This window comes from Garra rufa, chromosome 12 (genome assembly GCF_049309525.1).
Source record: "Garra rufa chromosome 12, GarRuf1.0, whole genome shotgun sequence".
Lineage (NCBI taxonomy): Eukaryota > Metazoa > Chordata > Actinopteri > Cypriniformes > Cyprinidae > Garra > Garra rufa.
In genome coordinates this window covers 22,976,052-22,995,703 of record NC_133372.1, presented here as the reverse complement: position 1 = coordinate 22,995,703, position 19,652 = coordinate 22,976,052, and the positions used below count along the sequence as shown (strand labels likewise).

Below are 19,652 nucleotides of genomic sequence, written 5' to 3'. Positions count from 1 at the left end.
CAAACCGTGAAATAACAAAACAAGGCAATGAAACAAGAGAAACGCTTAGTAGAGTCCGCACAGCAAAACATACTTCGCGAAGCCTGTTTGGTTTAGGCCCTGCTTAAATGGCCACCAAACAGGAAGTTACCAACGAGGCATCAGAGGGAGCAGCAACAGTCAGTTCATGGGTAAGGGCTCCCTCTGCTGGCTTGGCAATGACCATCACAGGCAGTGCAGTAGTTAATGGGATGCCCACCGTGCTGGAAGGTGTGAGGCTTGGGAGCGTCAGTTTTGCGTGGCTTGCTTGGCTTGGGAGCATCGGTTCTATTGGTATGCCTGCAGCCTGCACTGACATCAGAGGAGGGTCCATCACACTAGCAATCAAGACATGGCGTGGCTCTGGCAGATCAGACGAGACATGGCGTGGCTCTGGCAGATCAGACGAGACATGGATTGGCTCATGAAGATCTGCTGTAACTTGGCTTGGCTCATGAAGATCAACTGTGGCTTGGCTTGGCTGATGGAAATCAGCTGTGGTTTGGCTTAATATAGACAACCCAGCTGTAACTTGACTTCATTCAGGAACAACAGCTGCGACTTGGCTTGACTCATGGGGCACAGCTGTGAGTTGGCTTGACTCGTGGGGCACAGCTGTGAGTTGGCTTGACTCATGGGGCACAGCTGTGAGTTGGCTTGACTCGTGGGGCACCGCTGTGACTTGGCTTGACTCATGGAGGACAGCTGTGACTTGGCTTGACTCGTGGAGGACAGCTGTGACTTGGCTTGACTCATGGAGGACAGCTGTGACTTGGCTTGACTCGTGGAGGACAGCTGTATCTTGGCTTGACTCATGGAGAACAACAACTGTATCTTGGCTTGATTCATGGAGAACAACAGCTATATCTTGGCTTGATTCATGAAGAACAGTTGTATCTTGTCTTGGCACAGAAAGTGTAGCCCTAACTTGACTTGACACCGGAGGATCAGGCATCATTTGGCTTGATGCCGGAGGAGCGGTTGTGACTTGACTTGGCTTTGGGGGAACAGCTGTGACTTGACTTGGCTTTGAGGGAACAGCTGTGACTTGACTTGGCTTTGAAGGAACCACTGTGGCTTGGCTTGACTTAGCTGGAACAGCTGCGACTTGATGTGATTCAAGAGGTGCTGTTGTGTCTTGACATGACTCTGAAAGTGCTGCTGTATCTTGCTTAGACTTTGGAAGTGTTGGTGTGTCTTGACTTGCCTCAGAATGTAAAGCGGTGTCTAGACTTGACTTGGCCGGAACAGTAGCTGTAACATGACTTGACCTGGCAGGAACAGCAGCTGTAATGTGACTTGGCTTGGCAGGAACAGCAGCTGTAACATGACTTGACTTGACAGGAACAGCAGCTGTAACATGACTTGACCTGGCAGGAACAGCAGCTGTAATGTGACTTGGCTTGGCAGGAACAGCAGCTGTAATGTGACTTGACTTGACAGGAACAGCAGCTGTAACGTGACTTGGCTTGGCAGGAACAGCAGCTGTAACGTGACTTGACTTGACAGGAACAGCAGCTGTAACGTGACTTGACTTGACAGGAACAGCAGCTGTAACGTGACTTGGCTTGGCAGGAACAGCAGCTGTAACGTGACTTGACTTGACAGGAACAGCAGCTGTAACGTGACTTGACTTGACAGGAACAGCAGCTGTAACGTGACTTGACTTGACAGGAACAGCAGCTGTAACGTGACTTGACTTGACAGGAACAGCAGCTGTAACGTGACTTGACTTGACAGGAACAGCAGCTGTAACATGACTTGACCTAGCAGGAACAGCAGCTGTAATGTGACTTGGCTTGGCAGGAACAGCAGCTGTAACGTGACTTGACTTGACAGGAACAGCAGCTGTAACGTGACTTGACCTGGCAGGAACAGCAGCTGTAATGTGACTTGGCTTGGCAGGGACAGCAGCTGTAACGTGACTTGACCTGGCAGGAACAGCAGCTGTAATGTGACTTGGCTTGGCAGGAACAGCAGCTGTAATGTGACTTGACTTGACAGGAACAGCAGCTGTAACGTGACTTGACTTGACAGGAACAGCAGCTGTAACGTGACTTGACTTGACAGGAACAGCAGCTGTAACGTGACTTGACTTGACAGGAACAGCAGCTGTAACGTGACTTGACTTGACAGGAACAGCAGCTGTAACGTGACTTGACCTGGCAGGAACAGCAGCTGTAATGTGACTTGGCTTGGCAGGGACAGCAGCTGTAACGTGACTTGACCTGGCAGGAACAGCAGCTGTAATGTGACTTGGCTTGGCAGGAACAGCAGCTGTAATGTGACTTGACTTGACAGGAACAGCAGCTGTAACGTGACTTGACTTGACAGGAACAGCAGCTGTAACGTGACTTGACTTGACAGGAACAGCAGCTGTAACGTGACTTGACTTGACAGGAACAGCAGCTGTAACGTGACTTGACTTGACAGGAACAGCAGCTGTAACGTGACTTGACTTGACAGGAACAGCAGCTGTAACGTGACTTGACTTGACAGGAACAGCAGCTGTAATGTGACTTGACTTGACAGGAACAGCAGCTGTAACGTGACTTGACTTGACAGGAACAGCAGCTGTAACGTGACTTGGCTTGGCTGACGTGAGTTTAGGGAAACCAGCTGCTTGAGCCGATAGCAGCGGTGGGTCCTCCACGCTAGACACCAACCACCTCGAAACAGAGTTGACATGATGAAGTGCAGAAGTAGCGGCCATTTTGTGTACAAGGTCCGACGCCCCGCCATCTTGTGCAGCGGCTCTGGCGTGGCGGCCATCTTGTGAACAGACTCTGGGATGGCAGCCATCTTGTGAACAGGCTTTGGGATGGCGGCCATCTTGTAAACAGGCTTAGGGATGGCAGGCATGGCGTAAGCAGGCCCTGGAGCAGCAGGCATGGCGCGAGCAGGCCCTGGAGTGGGCCTTGAAGCAGCAGACATGACGTGAGCAGGCCTTGACGCAGCAGATATGTGACCCTGGACCACAAAACCAGTCATAAGGTAAAATTTTACAAAACTGAGATGTATACAACATATGAAAGCTCAATAAATAAGCTTTCTATTGATGTATGGTTTGTTAGGATAGGACCATATTTGGTCGAGATACATCTATTTGAAAATCTGGAATCTGAGGGTGCAAAAAAATCTAAATACTGAGAAAATCACCTTTAAAGTTGTCCAAATTAAGTTCTTAACAATGCATATTACTAATCAAAAATTACATTTTGATATATTTATAGTAGGATTTTTGCTTAATTTCCTAATGATTTTTGGCATAAAAGAAAAATCAATAATTTTGACCCATACAATGTATTTTTGGCTATTGCTACAAATATACCCCAGCGACTTAAGACTGGTTTTGTGGTCCAGGGTCACATATGACGTGAGAAGGCCTTGAAGCAGCAGACATGGCGTGAGAAGGCTTTGGCTTGGCAGACATGACGTGAGCAGGCTTTGGCTTAATAGGCATGACGTGAACAGGCTTTGGCTTGGCAGACGTGACTTAAACAATTCCAGACGTGACATGGACAGGGTGATGTGTGAGGGGTACTGTGGGATTGTGCAGCTCCTTTTCCACAACCCCCACAGTAAAATTTGAACCAGCCAGGAATAGAGCAAAGTCAATGTATTGTTCAAGGGTTGCAGGGCCCTTGCTGTTGGGCATTAAATCACTGAAATAGTCATTAAGTCCATGATGAAAAATGTCTTTTAGGGCGACATCATTAAAGCCCACCAAATAGCACAAATTACAAAAATCCTCCACATACTCCTCTATAGTCCGGTTACCTTGTCACAGACAGAGGAGGCGAGATTCTGCTGGGTTCATGGCGATCTGTGTTCCAAAAGCTGCTGGATCTTTGGGTGGCGAAGTATTTCTGTGATGCAGGACTCGACGACAGCGTGGTAGATCCAGATGCGAGCTTTATTAAACAGATCGTTGTCAAGACAGGCAAGGTCAAACACCGGCAAACAGTAATATCCAGGGCAAGACAAAAGCGTAATCCAGTAAACACAGGCAGAGTCCAAAAACCAGAGAGGGCAGACCGAAAAGTAACAAATAAACAAGGCAACGAAACAAGGCAAAAACTATGGCAAGGAAACAGAACAAAACAATGGCAAAACTATGGCAAGAAACCAAACCGTGAAAATAACAAAACAGGGCAATGAAACAAGAGAAACGCTTAGTAGAGTCCGCACGGCAAAACAATACTAACTAATCAACAGCCCTAACTGAATAATAATTTGTGTTAAAAATATCATCACTATTTCCATTAATATTTTGGTTGTATTTGTCTGTTTGTATGTTTGTTATTGTTTACTAATCAACAGCCCTAACAGATTTATAATTTGTGTTGATAATATCATCACTATTTCCATTAATACTTTGGTTGGAGGGTAATATAAAAAAAATAGAATTTACGATGACATTTTAATGTTAAATGAGGTTGACTAGAGAAACCTGTGCAATTAATCAGGTATTTATTTATTTATTTTTAACTAATCAATAGAATTTATGATGACAATTTTATGTTAAGTTCATTAGTTAATTAGATTATTATAATCATTATTATTTATTTATTTTTTTACTAATCAACATCCCTAACAGATTTAAAATTTGTGTTAATATATCATCACTATTTTCAATAATATTTTGTTTGGAGGGTAAACAAAAGAGGGTTTTAAACATTTGTATTTATTTATTTTTTATTAAAACATTTTTGTTTTAAATTAAATTTATATGGTATCTTACCTTTACAAAATGCAATAAATATATAGCAGCTATTGTGTACCACTGGGTACTATTGTCATATTATTGAAACATTCAACTGTCTAATAAAGTAAGGTTTTATTATAGCATTTATGCCTGCTCATGTGCAGCCTGACATCAGTGAACCTGCCTCTGCTTCAAGGTGAAACTGACTTTGGCTGCTTTACCTATAAAATCAAGCTTTGTGTTCCTGGTTATACCAACAAAGCTCTGTGCATCACTAACTCAGTCTCTAAAAGTCACAGTGGGGCTTACAGAACAATAAAACTGTCATCTTTTTATTGTGAAAAATAACCTACAGCTGTGGGTTGAATCTATCTGGTTATAGTGTTAACCTGTAACACACTTAAACTGATAAAAAAAATCATCGCTGATCACATTTTTTCAGAGCTAAACAAGGTTTGATTATTAAAGTGTGTGTGTTACACTCACTTGTGATATCATAGACAACCACAGCTACGGTGGAGTCTCTTATATAGCTCGGAATGAGGCTCCTGAAACGTTCCTGGCCTGCCGTGTCCCACAACTGCAACCGAACCTGCAAGTCAGAGACCCCCAACTGAACAGTCAAATTATTCAGCCTCTCAAACACACACATATAGACACAATTACGTAAACACATGCAGAGCCAAGGTAGGAGCTGGATCAATATGACCTTATAAAACCACACCAAACTGCTTCGCTGAAGGTCATAGAATCATTTCTGGGTTATAAACTCCATCTCTGGAGGATACGATCTATTTTCTTGATACACGAGCTTCCAGCCACATACTAAAACTGTCAGAAATCCAGCTGGTATAATAAAAAAGCTTTGGAGATTCAATATGGTTTCATTAAAACTTCTCTTTTGACATGGAATAGAAAACAGAGGAGTGCAATTGATTTAGTGCTGTATTAGAACATGCTAGACTGCTTACCGTTCTGTCCTCCAAATACATGGTTTTTGACAGGAAGTCGATTCCAATTGTCGCCTGTTATGACAGAAGGAAAACATTATGTAAGAACAAAATGAAATCAGATGCTGAAATTGAGTGGAAATACGGCTGTTTCTGTGCATGGCAAATATAAGGCGTTCTTGATATCGTCCTGAGAATCAGAAGATGCTGTCTAGATTAAAACAGACAGCCGTTACGTTCTGCCTGTCAGTTTGATGACAGTAATAACTGCTATACATGATCACTCTGTTCTGGGACCTGCCTCTCTTTATGATATATTACACGTAATACAGAGTGTGGCTCCTTACTATCAATTCACAAAACTATATTGAAAAAGACAAAAACAAAACATATTTTTAAAACAAATTCTCTGATGAAGAATTTTAGTGAATGAATTTTAGTTTAATGTCTGTTCCTGACACACACACACACACACACACAACAGTACCATATTGATTGTCTGCCAATATTAAATATTTTGTATATATCACTGTTGGTCAATATTAGATGAATTGGATATTTATAGCAATTTTGCATGTTTGCCACTTTGGCAATGTTAAGCAAATCTCAAAATTAATATAATTTGACTATTTGATTATTAATTTAATAATTTTTCTAATTATACTGTAAACCTGTTTTTATGACCCTGAGATATTATGTGTTTATATCAACCTGCAAATTTTAATTTTTGTTGCCTGAATTTACTTGTAGCATTTAAAATGACTGATTTAACTTTTTAGTGTCTCTTTTTTCAATTATTTGAATATATATATATATATATATATATATATATATATATATATACACTACCAGTCAAAAGTTTTTGAACAGTAAGATATTTAATGTTTTTTAAAGACGTTTCTTCTGCTTACCAAGCCTGCATTTATTTGATCCAAAGATAGCAAGAACAGTAAAATTTAGAAATATTTTTTTACTATATAAAATAACTGTTTTCTATTTGGAAATATTTTAAAATTTAATTTATTCCTGTGATTTAAAGCTGAATTTTTGGCATCATTACTCCAGTCACATGATCCTACAGAAATAATTCTCATATTCTGATTTGATGCTCAAAAAACAATTATTATTATTATTATTATTATTATTTTGTCAAAAACAGCTGAGTAAATTTTTTTTCAGGTTTCTTTGAAAAGCAGTAAAATTAAGAAATATTTTTAAACATATATGTTTCTAATATATACAATTTAAAATAACTGTCTTCATTTTGAATATATTTTTAAAATGTAATTTATTCCTGTGATTTCAAAGCTGAATTTTTAGCATCATTACTCCAGTCACATGATCCTTCAGAGATAATTCTCATATTCTGATTTGATGCACAAAAAACATTTATTATGATTGTGATTATTATATTATTATGTTAAAAATAGCTGAGTAGATTTTTTTCAGGTATTTAAAGCATACTTGCTAAATAAAAGTATTAATTTCTATAATTTCTTTCCTTAATATATATATATATATATATATATATACATATACATACCTATATATATATATATATATATATATATATATACACACACACACACACACACACACATACACTGACTCCAAGTTTTTGAATGATAGAGGGTATAATGTAAAGGCTTTTTATTCAGATAAATGTTGATTTTAAATAAATTAAAATGTTGTTTTTTTTAACAAATCAGCATATTAGAATGATTTCTGAAGGATCATGTGATGCTGAAGACTGGAGTAATGATGCTGAAAATTTAGCTTTGATCAGAGGAATAAATTACATTTTAAAATATTCAAATAGAAACAGTTATTTTAAATAGTAAAAACATTTCTAAATTTAACTGTTTTTGCTTTGGATCAACATTAAAAATCTTACTGTTCAAAAACTTTTGACTGGTAGTGTATATATTTACTTATACATTTAGAGAGACAGTGCTTATGTCATATAGACAATTTTTTATGGTTTTTGGATCTTATATATAAGGTGTTTCATTATTTTGGTGCTTAACATTTTGCTAAATAACTTCTTACATGTAAAACTAAATAGTCAGCAAATAATTCTGAACAGATCCCACAACACACCCTCTGTAAAATTTGTTTTACTAGACGTTCTCATCTAGTCATCAGATAGAATTTAAATGTAGAGATGGGTTGCTAACATTATTGTAAGATAAAATGATGCATTGGCTCAGGCGACCACACATCTGCATTGGTGAGATTACTTGAACACTGATAGAATGAAAGTGCCTTCTGTCTTTGAAAGCAAATTCATTCTCCACTGGTGCTTTTATTGCAATAAGAGGGCAGTCGATTGTGTCGATTACATTTGTAAAACCAGCGATTGCTGCAAATTGCCTTTTGAGAGTGACTGTTGAATTCAACATACAGCCGTTTTTAAAATCCTCTGTTCAATTTCCAGCAGTTGCAAAAAAAGCCAACTATGCAGAGCATACATATGCTTGGGCGAACATTTGCATAATGGTATGTACGCTATTATGTCAAGTTCGTTGTTTATTAATCCACATGCATTTTACGGAGGTGTTTTATGTGTGCTTTTATCCAGGTGGCTCTTAGTCTTCTCAGTTGTAGCTCCCTGTGGGCAGTTGCTGGATCGATAGGAGTCCACAGATCACTGGGATCTGAGGAAAACATCATGGATGTCTGCAGTACAGAGGATTGGCCTTTTTGTGTTTGATTCAGTCTGACTGTGATAAGTGTAACATTTCTACAGCACAAAAGAGCAGATAAGGACAACTAGCCACCATTGGAGAGTTAAGCCTATAGAACATTTATAGTAAACATTCAATTCAGTGTAATTTATTTCAGATTAGATATCATTCATTAGCCAGGTCAAATTAATTTGTATAGCACTTTTTACAATACAAATTGTTTCAAAGCAGCTTTAAAAGACAATTGCGAGCTATAAAGTCAGAATTGCGTGATGTAAATTCACATATATGAGAAAGTCAGATGTACGAAATAAAAACTTCTGACTTTTTTCTTGCAATTGCAAGTTTATATCTTGCAATTCTGACTTTTTTCTCAGAATTGTGAGATATAAACTAGCAATTTAGAGCTATAAAGTCAGAATTGTGAGATAAAAACGCACAATTCCAACTTTTTTCTCGCAAATGTCAGTTTGTTTCTTGCAATTCTGACTTTTTTCTCGCAAATGAGAGTTCATATCACGCAATTCTGACTTTTTTCCCCCTTAGAATTTGACTTAATAACTTGCAATTATGAGTTTGTATCTCACAAATTGTGAGATAAAACCACGAAATTCCAACTTTCTCGCAAATGCGAGATTGTATCTTGCAATTCTTTTTTCTCGCAATTGTGAGTTTAGTCCGAATTGCATGATACAAACTCGCAATTGTGAGAAAAAAGTCAGAATTGTGTGATATAAATTCACATTTGCGAGTTATATAGATAAAAAAGATAAAAGATCCCAATTCTGACTTTTTTTTCTCACAATTGTGAGTTTATATCTTGCAATTCTGAAGTTTTATCTCTCAATTCTGACTTTTTTTCTTAAAATTTTGACTTTTTTCTTTTTCTACTTTCAGTACTGAGATAAAACCACACAATTCCAACTTTTTTCCACACAAATGAAAAAAAGTTTGTATCTTGCAATTCTGACTTTTTTCTTGCAATTGCTTGTTTATATCATGCAATTCTGACTTTATAACTCACAATAGCAAATTTATATCATGCAATTCTGACTTTTTTCTTGCAATTGCTTATTTATATCATGCAATTCTGACTTTATAACTCACAAATCTGACTTTTTTCTCAGAATTGTGAGAAAAAAAGACAGAAATGCGTGATATAAATTCACAATTGCGAGTTATATAGATAAAAATTTTACAAAAATTGAACAAAAATTGCAATTGTGCATTTATATCTTACAATTCTAACTTTTCATCTCACAATTCTGACTTTATAACTCACAACTGCAAATTTATATAACACAATTCTGACTTTTTTTCACACAATTCTGAGAAAAAAGTTAGAATTGTAAGTTATAAAGTCAGAATTGCATGATATAAACTCACAGTAGCAAGTTATAAAGTCAGAATTGTGTGATATAAATTCACAATTGCGAGAAATAAAGTCAGAATCACGACATAAAACGTTTAATTCTGTCTTTTTCTCGCAAATGCGACTTTTTTCTCAGAATTGTGAGATACAAACTCATAAATTCAAGTTATAAAGTCATGAATTGTGCGATATAAACTTGCAATTGCGAGTTATGAAGTCAGAATTGCATGATATAAATTTACAATTGCAAGTTATATAGATAAAAAAATAAACAACCACAATTCTGACTTTTTTTCTCGCAATCCGACTTTATAACTCACAACTGCGTTTTTTCCTTAAAATTTTGACTTTTTTCTCAGAATTGTGAGATAAAACCACACAATTCCAACTTTTTTCCTCGCAAATGCAAGTTTGTATCTTGCAATTTCTCAGAATTGTGAGATACAAACTCATAATTGAAAGTTATGAAGTCCAATTTTGAGGGAAAAAACTGAAATGCTCTCGGAATGTAAGCTCACAATTTGCAGGAAAAAAGGTCAAATTGTAAGATAAAAAGTCGCAATTACCTTTTTTTTTTATTCAGTGGTGGAAACAGGCTTTTCTACTAAGTAGATGGAATAGTGCATGTGTTTTATTTTATTTGTGGTTAAAGCAAGCATATAGGTGCACAAGTGTCTAATCACCACTAAAAATGGCTGTTCTTTAAAACTGGAATTGCATTTTTATTCACAATCAGTTTATCACAAGTTGGCAAATAGTTGGTTGACACACCTCTGTCCCAATGTTCATACTATCCATCTATAAATAGTATGTGAGATTACAATAAGTGTCCCAAAGCATAGTATGCTGAAAAGAGTATGCTAAAAGTCCCCAGATGGTCTAATATTTCAGGTCGATTTTTGAAGTGTGGATCTGTGCACTCTCCAATGGCTAATATTGCCAAAAACTACAAACATGGCGGATGTGCGCGAGCTACTTTTAGGTATATGTTTAGAAAATGACTAATCATCAACATTTAACCTGGTAACAAAATGTTTATTTAATGTTATGTTTTATATTTTATCTGCAACAGCAATGCAACCTTTTATAAACATCTGCTTGGTTATTAACTTTCTAAATGCATTTTGCAGAAAATATGAGCAGAGTTTTCGGCATGAAAGACCCAGGACTAGCAGATCAATGTGCTACGTCTTTTCTCCTTTCTTCTTAAGGAAGTTAAATGAAATGAAATGTGGAGGATGTTAACAAGATAACTGACAGGCCAGTTGACAGTGACAGGGTGCGTGTATCGATGCGACAGAGCGTCCGTTAAAGACGCAATTGTGTGACATGGTGGTATGTCCCAAAGCTTGCCTACTCTTCTACTACACACTCAAAAGTGTGTATTTTTTCTTCACCGAAAGAGTACGTACTTTAAAGGAGTAGTTCACTTCCAGAACAAAAATGTACGGATAATGTACTCCCCTCTTATCATCCTTATCATCCACCTTTCTTTCTTCAGTCGTAGTAATTTTGTTTTTTGAGGAAAACGTTTTAGGATTTCTCTCCATACAGAATGCAGTTTAAATGCAACTTCAAAGGTCTCTAAACAATCCCGGCTGAGAAATAAGGGTCTTATCTAGCAAAATGATCAGTTATTTAAAAAAAAAAAAAAAAGTAAAATTTATACTTTAACCTCAAACGCTCATCTTTTCTAGCTCTGCGTGAACTTTGTGTATTCTGGTTAGGGTATGTCGAAAAACTTCCATCTGATTTTCTCCTACAACTTCAAAATCATCCTACATTGCTTTTTTTTATTCTTTTTTTTTTTTTTTTGTAAAGGCTGTTTGACCTTCTTTTGAAGTTGGAGTTTTTCGACATACCCTAACTGTCATGAACCAGAATACACAAAGTTCACGCAGAGCTAGACAAGACTAACGTTTGTGGTTAAAAAGTATTAAAAACTTTTTTTTAATAGAAAATAACCAATCGTTTCGCTAGATAAGACCCTTCTTCCTCAGCTGGGATCGTTTAGAGCCCTTTGAAGCTGCATTTAAACTGCATTTTGGAAGTTCAAACTCGGGGGCACCATAGAAGTCCATTATATGGAGAGAAATCCTGAAATGGTTTCCTCAAAAAACAATTTCTTTACGACTGAGGAAAGAAAGACATGAACATCTTGGATGACAAGGGGGTGAGTACATTATCTGTACATTTTTGTTCTGGAAGTGAACTACTCCTTTAAGGGTGTAGTCCATTGGGACGCAGCATAAGGCTCATTCAAAGTCGTAGGACTAATTGACACGAATTTCATGTGTTTGTTCATGTATAACTGATCACATATGAGACTAAAAACAACAGTTTGTCCCTCAATGCACTCGCACACAGCTGGTCATCAGCATCATGATCACGCATCCGTTTCCGTAGCGATGCCAGCCCACTGTGCTGTCTTCAAAACAGGAGCAGTGAGCTCTTTCACCCTGCCACTCGGTTCCTTTCTTCTGTTTTAAGTTTCGCTATGGGTTGATCTAGCTTTCCCAAACCTGCTCCTCCCTCACCAACCCCCTTTTCTCTTTCTCTCTCTCTCTTGCTCTACTTTTAGAACATGAAGGAGGCAATAAATCATTGTGAATTAAAAATAACCTTCAATTTAATATATCAAATTTAAAGCTAACGTTTCAGACAATACTTTTTATATTACACATGAGGCATATAATGTGTTTTCTTAACCTATTCAAGTGATTCCTGCACTGCTATTCACAGCTTCCACTGTTTCTACAATGTCACGGTAAAAGAAATTATATTTTACTTCAATTGCTTTCAGTCAGAATCAAATGTAAGGAGAGATGAAAAGAGCTGGAACTGCGAAATAAAATAAAGACAACTCTGCTTGCCGTTTCTTTTCATTACAGTCTGATTCATTAGGTGATATATCTTTTGAGCTCGTTCTTTTAAGGAATCAGTCAAAAAGACAAATTCACAAGGTATCAATCGGAATCATGAACACCCTACGAAATGAACAAGTTACTGAACATGTCAGAGCATGTACTGATTTGAATTACTTTACAAACTCATGCCCAACTCTAAATTGAACCTTTTTTCATATAATGAAAGTCAATTGGTCCCATATTATCTGGACCCCAACGTTTTTCAAAATATCTTCTATTGTGTTAAAATTATGGAAAAACTAAATTCTGGTTTCTGCTTAGTGCAGGCTTCAAAACATCCATTTGAAAAGGGATTTCTGTGACAAAAATAAAGAAGAAACCTCCTGTGTTAAACAGTGTCAAGATGAAAACCCAAAGGTGTTGAGCTTTTCAAGGAAAGAAGGCGAGAAGGAGAGAGAGAAAAAGTGACGCCGATGTTAAATATAGAAACTTGCACAGCTAGAGGAGTGCTCGCACAAAGGGATCCAGAATGAATTATTCATAAACATTTTAATTATTAAGCTTCACACACATCAGCTTTAAAACACAGAGTGTGGTTTCCAGCGCAGCTTCTCAAAAGCCTCAGAGGAAAAAGGTGTTCCGATAAGAGAAAGGAAAATTGAATTCCTGTAGCTACTAAAATTCCTATAAATAAAGTGTAACTGGCAAATAAAACTGTGACAAGCACACAAACAAAAGTTGTTGCTTGAGGTACCAAATGAGGAAGCGGCTAATTATACGCCTTTATTTATGCTTCCAATGCACTGCTCAGACAATATTGTCATATTGTCGGTGACCTGAATTATGCCTATTGAGAATATTAGCATAAATTAGGGCTACTCGATTATGGCAACAATCATAATCAGGCTTATTTTGGTATATATTGTCATATGAGCAAACTTTATATGAGTGATTAATTTAAAGATCACAATATATATCAAACATATATTTTTTGCTATGACATACATTTTAGATACCAGCAAAATCTCTCAATACTCAATACCACAGCACTGTAACTTAGGTAAAAATAAAAGGCCTCAAAAATTATTCCACAAAAAACAGTCAGTAATACAATAAGGTCAAATGAAAAATTATACAAATGAAACAAACAGCGCTTTAAGTTTTTTTTTTTTTTTATGTAAGTCTGAAGTATCCAGCTAACAGCCTACAACAAAAATGTAATAAAATAATGTAAAATAAACAGCATAGTCTTCACTGTAACAATTAAACTTGCTTTGTTTCATACTGAAGCTACAAAAGTCCTTCTGTCAAGAGCAGTGAGTAATTTTCTCTTTGTATTTTGTTGTTTGATTAAAATTAAATCACAAGGCAGAAAGAATATTAACTGTTGTTGCTTTAATAGCTGCACTATAGAAGCCCATTTCCAGCACTGAATAACATTTTTTAAAAGGTTATTGCGTCTTTTCATCTCATGATTCTGAATTGCGAGATATAAATTTCTGATATTTTTTCTCAGAAGATATAGATTAAATAAACTTTATTTCTCACAATTGTGAGTTTATATCATGCAATTCTGAGAAAAAAAGTCTGAATTGCGAGTTTATATCTTTCTGACCCTTTTTCTCAGAATTGCATGATATAAACTCACAACTGCGAGAAATATAGTCAGAACTGTGAGACAAAAAGTTTGTTTCTCACAATTTTGACTTTCTTTTTTTACACATTATGCCTTTTTACTCAGAATTGTGAAATCACAATTGCGAGTTATAAAGCCAAAATTGTGAGATATAAACTCGCAATTCTGAGAAATTAAGTCAGAACTGCATGACATAAACTCACAATTGCGAGTTATACAGTCAGAATTGTGAGATATAAACTCTAAATCTCACTTTTTCCGAAGAATTGCGCAATACAAACCCGCAATTCAGAGAAACAGTTTATATCATGCATGACTTTATATGACTTTACTACTTTATAACACGCAATTGTGAAATAAAAGTTCATAATTCTGACTTTTTTTTGTCGCAAATTCAAATTTGTATATCGCAATTCAATTTTTTTCCTCACAATTTTGAGTTTATATCTTGCAATTCTGACTTTTTTCTCGCAAAAGCAAGTTTGTATATTGCAATTTTGACTTTTTCCTCACAATTGTGAGTAGATCTCGCAACTCTGACCTTTTTCTCGCAATTGTGAGTTTATATCTTGCATCTTTCTGACTTACGTCATAAACGTACAATTCTGAGAAATAAAGTCATATATCTTGCAAATTCAAGTTTGTATATCGCAATTAAAAATTTTTCCTCACAATTTTGAGTTTATATCTTGCAATTCTGACTTTTTTTCTCGCAAATGCAAGTTTGTATCTTGCAATTCTTTTTTTCAGAATTGTGAGATTGCAATTGTGAGTTATACAGTCAGAATTGTGAGATATAACCACTCAATTGTGAGAAATTAAGTCAGAATTGCGTGACATAAACCTGCAATTCCGAGAATGTTTATATCTCGCAATTCTGACTTTATAACACGATTGCTAGATAAAAGTTCACAATTCTTACTTTTACCATTCAAATGAAGGTTTGTATATTGCAATTCTGACTTTTTCCTTGCAATTTTGAGTTTATATCTCGCAATTCTGACTTTTTTTTCTCACAAATGCAAGCTTGTATCTCGCAACTCTGACCTTTTCCTCGCAATTGTGTGTTTATATCTTGCATCTTCTGACTTTTCTTCACGCAATTCTGACTTCCGACATAAACTTACAATTTTGAGAAATTAAGTCATATATCTCGCAATTGACTTTTTTTCTCACAAATGCAAGTTTGTATCTCGCAATTCTTTTTTTTATGCAATTGCTAGATAAAAGCTCACAATTCTGACTTTTTTCTTGCAATTTTGAGTTTATATAATTCTACAAAAAAAAGTCAAATTCGTGCATTTATAGCCCCGCAATTCTGACATTATAACTCACCATTGCGATCTCAGAATTCTGAGGAAAAAGTCAGAATTGTGAGATATAAACTCACGGTTGCGAGTTTATGTTAGAAGTCAGAATTGCATGAAAAAAAACTGAATTGCGATATACAAACTTGCATTTGCGAGAAAAAAGTAAGAATCGTGGACTTTTATCTAGCAATTCGTCACCTCAGAATTATAAGGTTCTATCTGCATTCTGAGCACTTTCGAGATATTGAGCTTTAAAGTTTTTGCATTCAATAGACTTCTGTAGATAGAACCATTTTTGTTTTGTGAAAAAAGGCCCCAAATGTACATAGCTTACAAAAGAAACATCAAATAATGTAAATAAGTTGTCACAGAATAAGAATATGTGAATAACTCAATTTTGACAAAAATGTCAGATAGACCCTTATAATTCTAAGGTGACGAATTGTGTGTGATAAAGTCAGAATTGCGAGATATAAAATTTTTCGGAATTGCGGGTTTATATTACGCAATTCTGTGAAAAAAAGAGTAAAATTTGCAAGTTTATTTCTCAATTCTGACAATTATAGATATATACATTCTGAGAAAAAAGTCAATATTGCATGAAAAAAGTCAGAATTGGGAGATACAAGCTTGCATTTGTGAGAAAAAAAAGTCAGAATTGCGGGGCTATAAATGCACGAATTTGACTTTTTTTCGTAGAATTGCATGATATAAACCCGCAATTCTGAAAAAGTTTATATCTCGCAATTCTGACTTTCAAATACGAAATTGCTAGATAAAAGTTCACAATTCTGACTTCTCGCAAATGCAGGTTTGTATATCACAATTCTGACTTCTTACTCGCAATTGTGACCTTATATCTTGCAATTCTGACTTTTTTTGTCACAAATGGAAGTTTATATATCACAATTCTGACTTTTTCCTTGCAATTGTGAGTTTATATCTTATAATTGTGGCTTTTTTTCTCACAATTGCGTGTTATAAAGTCAGAATTGTGAGAGTCCAATATAAATAATTTATATATAATATAAAGTCCAATTTTGAGGGGAAAAAAGACTGATATGTTCTCAGAACTGTAAGTTCATATCTCACAATTCTGACTTAAAAACTCAATTGTCTGTTATTAAGTCCGAATTGCGAGTTTATATCTCGGAATTCTGACTTTATAACTTGCAGTTGCAAGTTTATATAATTGCACATGATGTGCGGGCTTTTATGAAGTAGCAAAAGTGTATTTCGAATAATTGCACAACTCTATCATAAATATAGACTATCCACCTTATTTTTCCCCTAAGAGTGGGCACGATCATTTGTAAATTTTATGGGTCTGGTTTCCAAAACAGCTAGTTTTGCTGCTTGATATTGCAAATTGGTGTGTCTTACCATATTATTTTGATGTATTATCCTATTTATGAGCACACTGCTTTGTAGTGCAAACAGTTTTACCATTTACTGCACATTGTTTTTCTTCTCATATAGCAGTTTATGAACCGGAAGTCTCGCCCACAGGCTTATTAAGGTGGATAATAAACATCTGAATCTAAAACATAATGAAAAAGCAGCCATCATAGCTGATATCGCACAGCAGACAGCACATGCCCTTTAGACACAGTACACAGCCACGGTGCCCCTAGGGAGGGTGGCAGGAGTTTGATTGGAATCGAACGCCAATTAAAACTCCACCAGAAGAGAAATTAGCCACACTAATCTGCCTCACAAAGCACCACCTTGAGTGAATGTCAGGCCAAATCCTGTTTATCTGTTTATCTTTCTATTTGCATTTAATCAAAGCATAAATTTTAAGAATGCAACATGCCCCAGGTGAGCAGACTTAGAGCATGCTGGGAGTTTAGCTGCATACAAAGTGCCTCCCTGGCTGTGATTGTACAGTCAGAGCCTCCAAATTGTATTACAAAGAAAGGAACGCTGACCTGTAGATGAACATTTGTCAGATTCTACAGAATCAAATCTTGGCCTATGATGGAGTTGGCATTTATCCATAGTTTTAGACCTTGGCGAGTTGCCCGTTTGGCATTGATACCCCTTTATCCTGAAGACAAATGACATGCAGTGGTCTATAGCGTTTCATTAAGGCATATTGATTTGAATGTAACAGCTCAATGCGGGACCTGAAGGGATGACGTCATTCAATCGGCCTGATGAACAATCCGAGACACGTTAAGTGATCGTGTTGGCTAATGTTGGGGCATCTGGTCAATATCAGGAAGGCTTTAACGTGTTTACATTATACAACTACATTCATTGCCTTCAACATGCGACCGGATTCTCAAGGCTACTTAGGGGAGGGGCGGAAATAAAACGGTGCAGTAACCATTAATCATTTCCTTGGCAAGACAAAGACAAGATGCGTATGATGGTTTTTAGTGATCCGAGGCACAGAATGTCAGGTAAGAAGAAGCATCTGGGCTTGTTTATCTATTTATTGAAGACAACTTCAATATAGCAGGAACAGATGCTACTGAATAAATCTGGCCTGCAACAGCAAAATTGTGAGCAAGTGTAGTCAACCATATTGTAAATCTCAGTATGCGCTTTATATACTCAAAAAATGTTTAGGCCTAAATGTAATATTTATGTTACTAGTACTAGCAAAGGTGTGGGAATTTAAGAGCATTTGCCTTATTTTTTGCACAGCTATTCAAAGACTGGAATTATTTCTATTCAGTTGTCCTTAATGATAGCACGCAACATACAGTCTGATCTGTGTAGTCTGATTCACTAAAGAATGACTCTTATAAATTGGATCTTTTTATTGAAACAGACAAAATAAATCACAAGCTATCAGTTTGACTGACTTACTAAATCCATTTCAAGGACTGTTTGAAATTTTAAGGCATTTTTTTTAAAAAAATCTGTTTGTAATACTAATATTACTGACTATTTGAAGGGTTAGTTCACACAAAATAAAAATTCTGTCATTAATTACTCACCCTTATGTCCTTCCGAACCCATAAGACCTTCGTTCATCTTCGCAAGACAAATGAAAATATTTTTGATTAAATCCAAGAGCTTTCTGACCCTCCATAGACAGCATTGCAACTACCAACATACTTTTTCGTGCAAAGAAAAAAAAAGTGTTTATTCAACAATTTCCTCTCTTCCGTGTCAGTCTTCGAAGCACGTTCATGAAAGTACCGAGGAGCAACGCATCCAGGCTATATGTCAGAACGCCTGCTCCTGCTTCAGAAGGCTGACACTGAAAAGAAGAAATTGTTGAATAAAGATGATATTTTTGTTTTCTTTGTGTACAAAAAGTATTCACAACATTAAGCTTGAACCACTGATATACTACCTTTCTGGGCATTGAACCTGGTAGTTGAAGGGTCAGAAAGCTCTTGGATTTCATCAAAAATATCTTAATTTGTGTTCCAAAGATGAACAAAGGTCCTACAAGTTTGAAACGACCTGAGGGTGAGTAATTAATGACAGAATTTTCATTTTTGGGTGAACTATCCCTTTAAGGATAAACCTTCACAATAGAGTTTTGTTATAATAAATTGCCTCTTAATGAAAAAAAGCTACAAAAATAGCTTTTTTGATGTTGTTGTAAATATAGTTTATAGTATTATTGAAAATAATATGGTGTTGAGAGGGGGAGTATTGCCTCATGCTGCTGTTTCTAAAAGAAATAAATATAATAAATAAAACTGAATCCCTCAGGACCATTTTATCATTTAATTCTCTTTCTCTGGTCTATTTCCAAAACCTAGTGTGCTGCCTTTTGGCTACTGCTTATGTAGGCAGCTGCCTACTATGCATTCTAACTGAAATGGAATCTCAATGACAGATTTGGAATGTGTTAGAGCCCTTAATTAAGTTAGACACCATATTGAATTTAACACAGTTGAAAACAAGGCTGTGAGGGATAGACTTAAGGTCCTTTCAATGGCTTGCACTTAATAAAGGTCCTAGATCATGTAATTTTTACAACCAGGGTTGCCAAATTTCACAACAAAACCTGCCCAATTGGTACTTTAATCTAGCCCAAAACTAGCCCAATCACATTATTTCACCCAAATAAGAGGGATCATACAAAATGAATGTTATTTTTATTTAGACCTGAATAAGATATTTCACATAAAA

The 19,652-nt window shown here is 36.2% G+C and overlaps 1 protein-coding gene across 1 annotated transcript in view; it reads right to left on the bottom strand.

The window, feature by feature from the left end:
- The window catches only part of rab6ba (RAB6B, member RAS oncogene family a), a 140,595-nt gene that overhangs the window by 45,850 nt on the left and 75,093 nt on the right, over nucleotides 1-19,652 (bottom strand). Inside the window, exons 3-4 of the mRNA XM_073851408.1 lie at nucleotides 5,698-5,751; nucleotides 5,213-5,318 (exon numbers count right to left, since the gene is read on the bottom strand). Coding sequence (XP_073707509.1) covers nucleotides 5,213-5,318; nucleotides 5,698-5,751 — 160 coding nt within the window. The remainder of the gene's footprint in view (nucleotides 1-5,212; nucleotides 5,319-5,697; nucleotides 5,752-19,652) is intronic.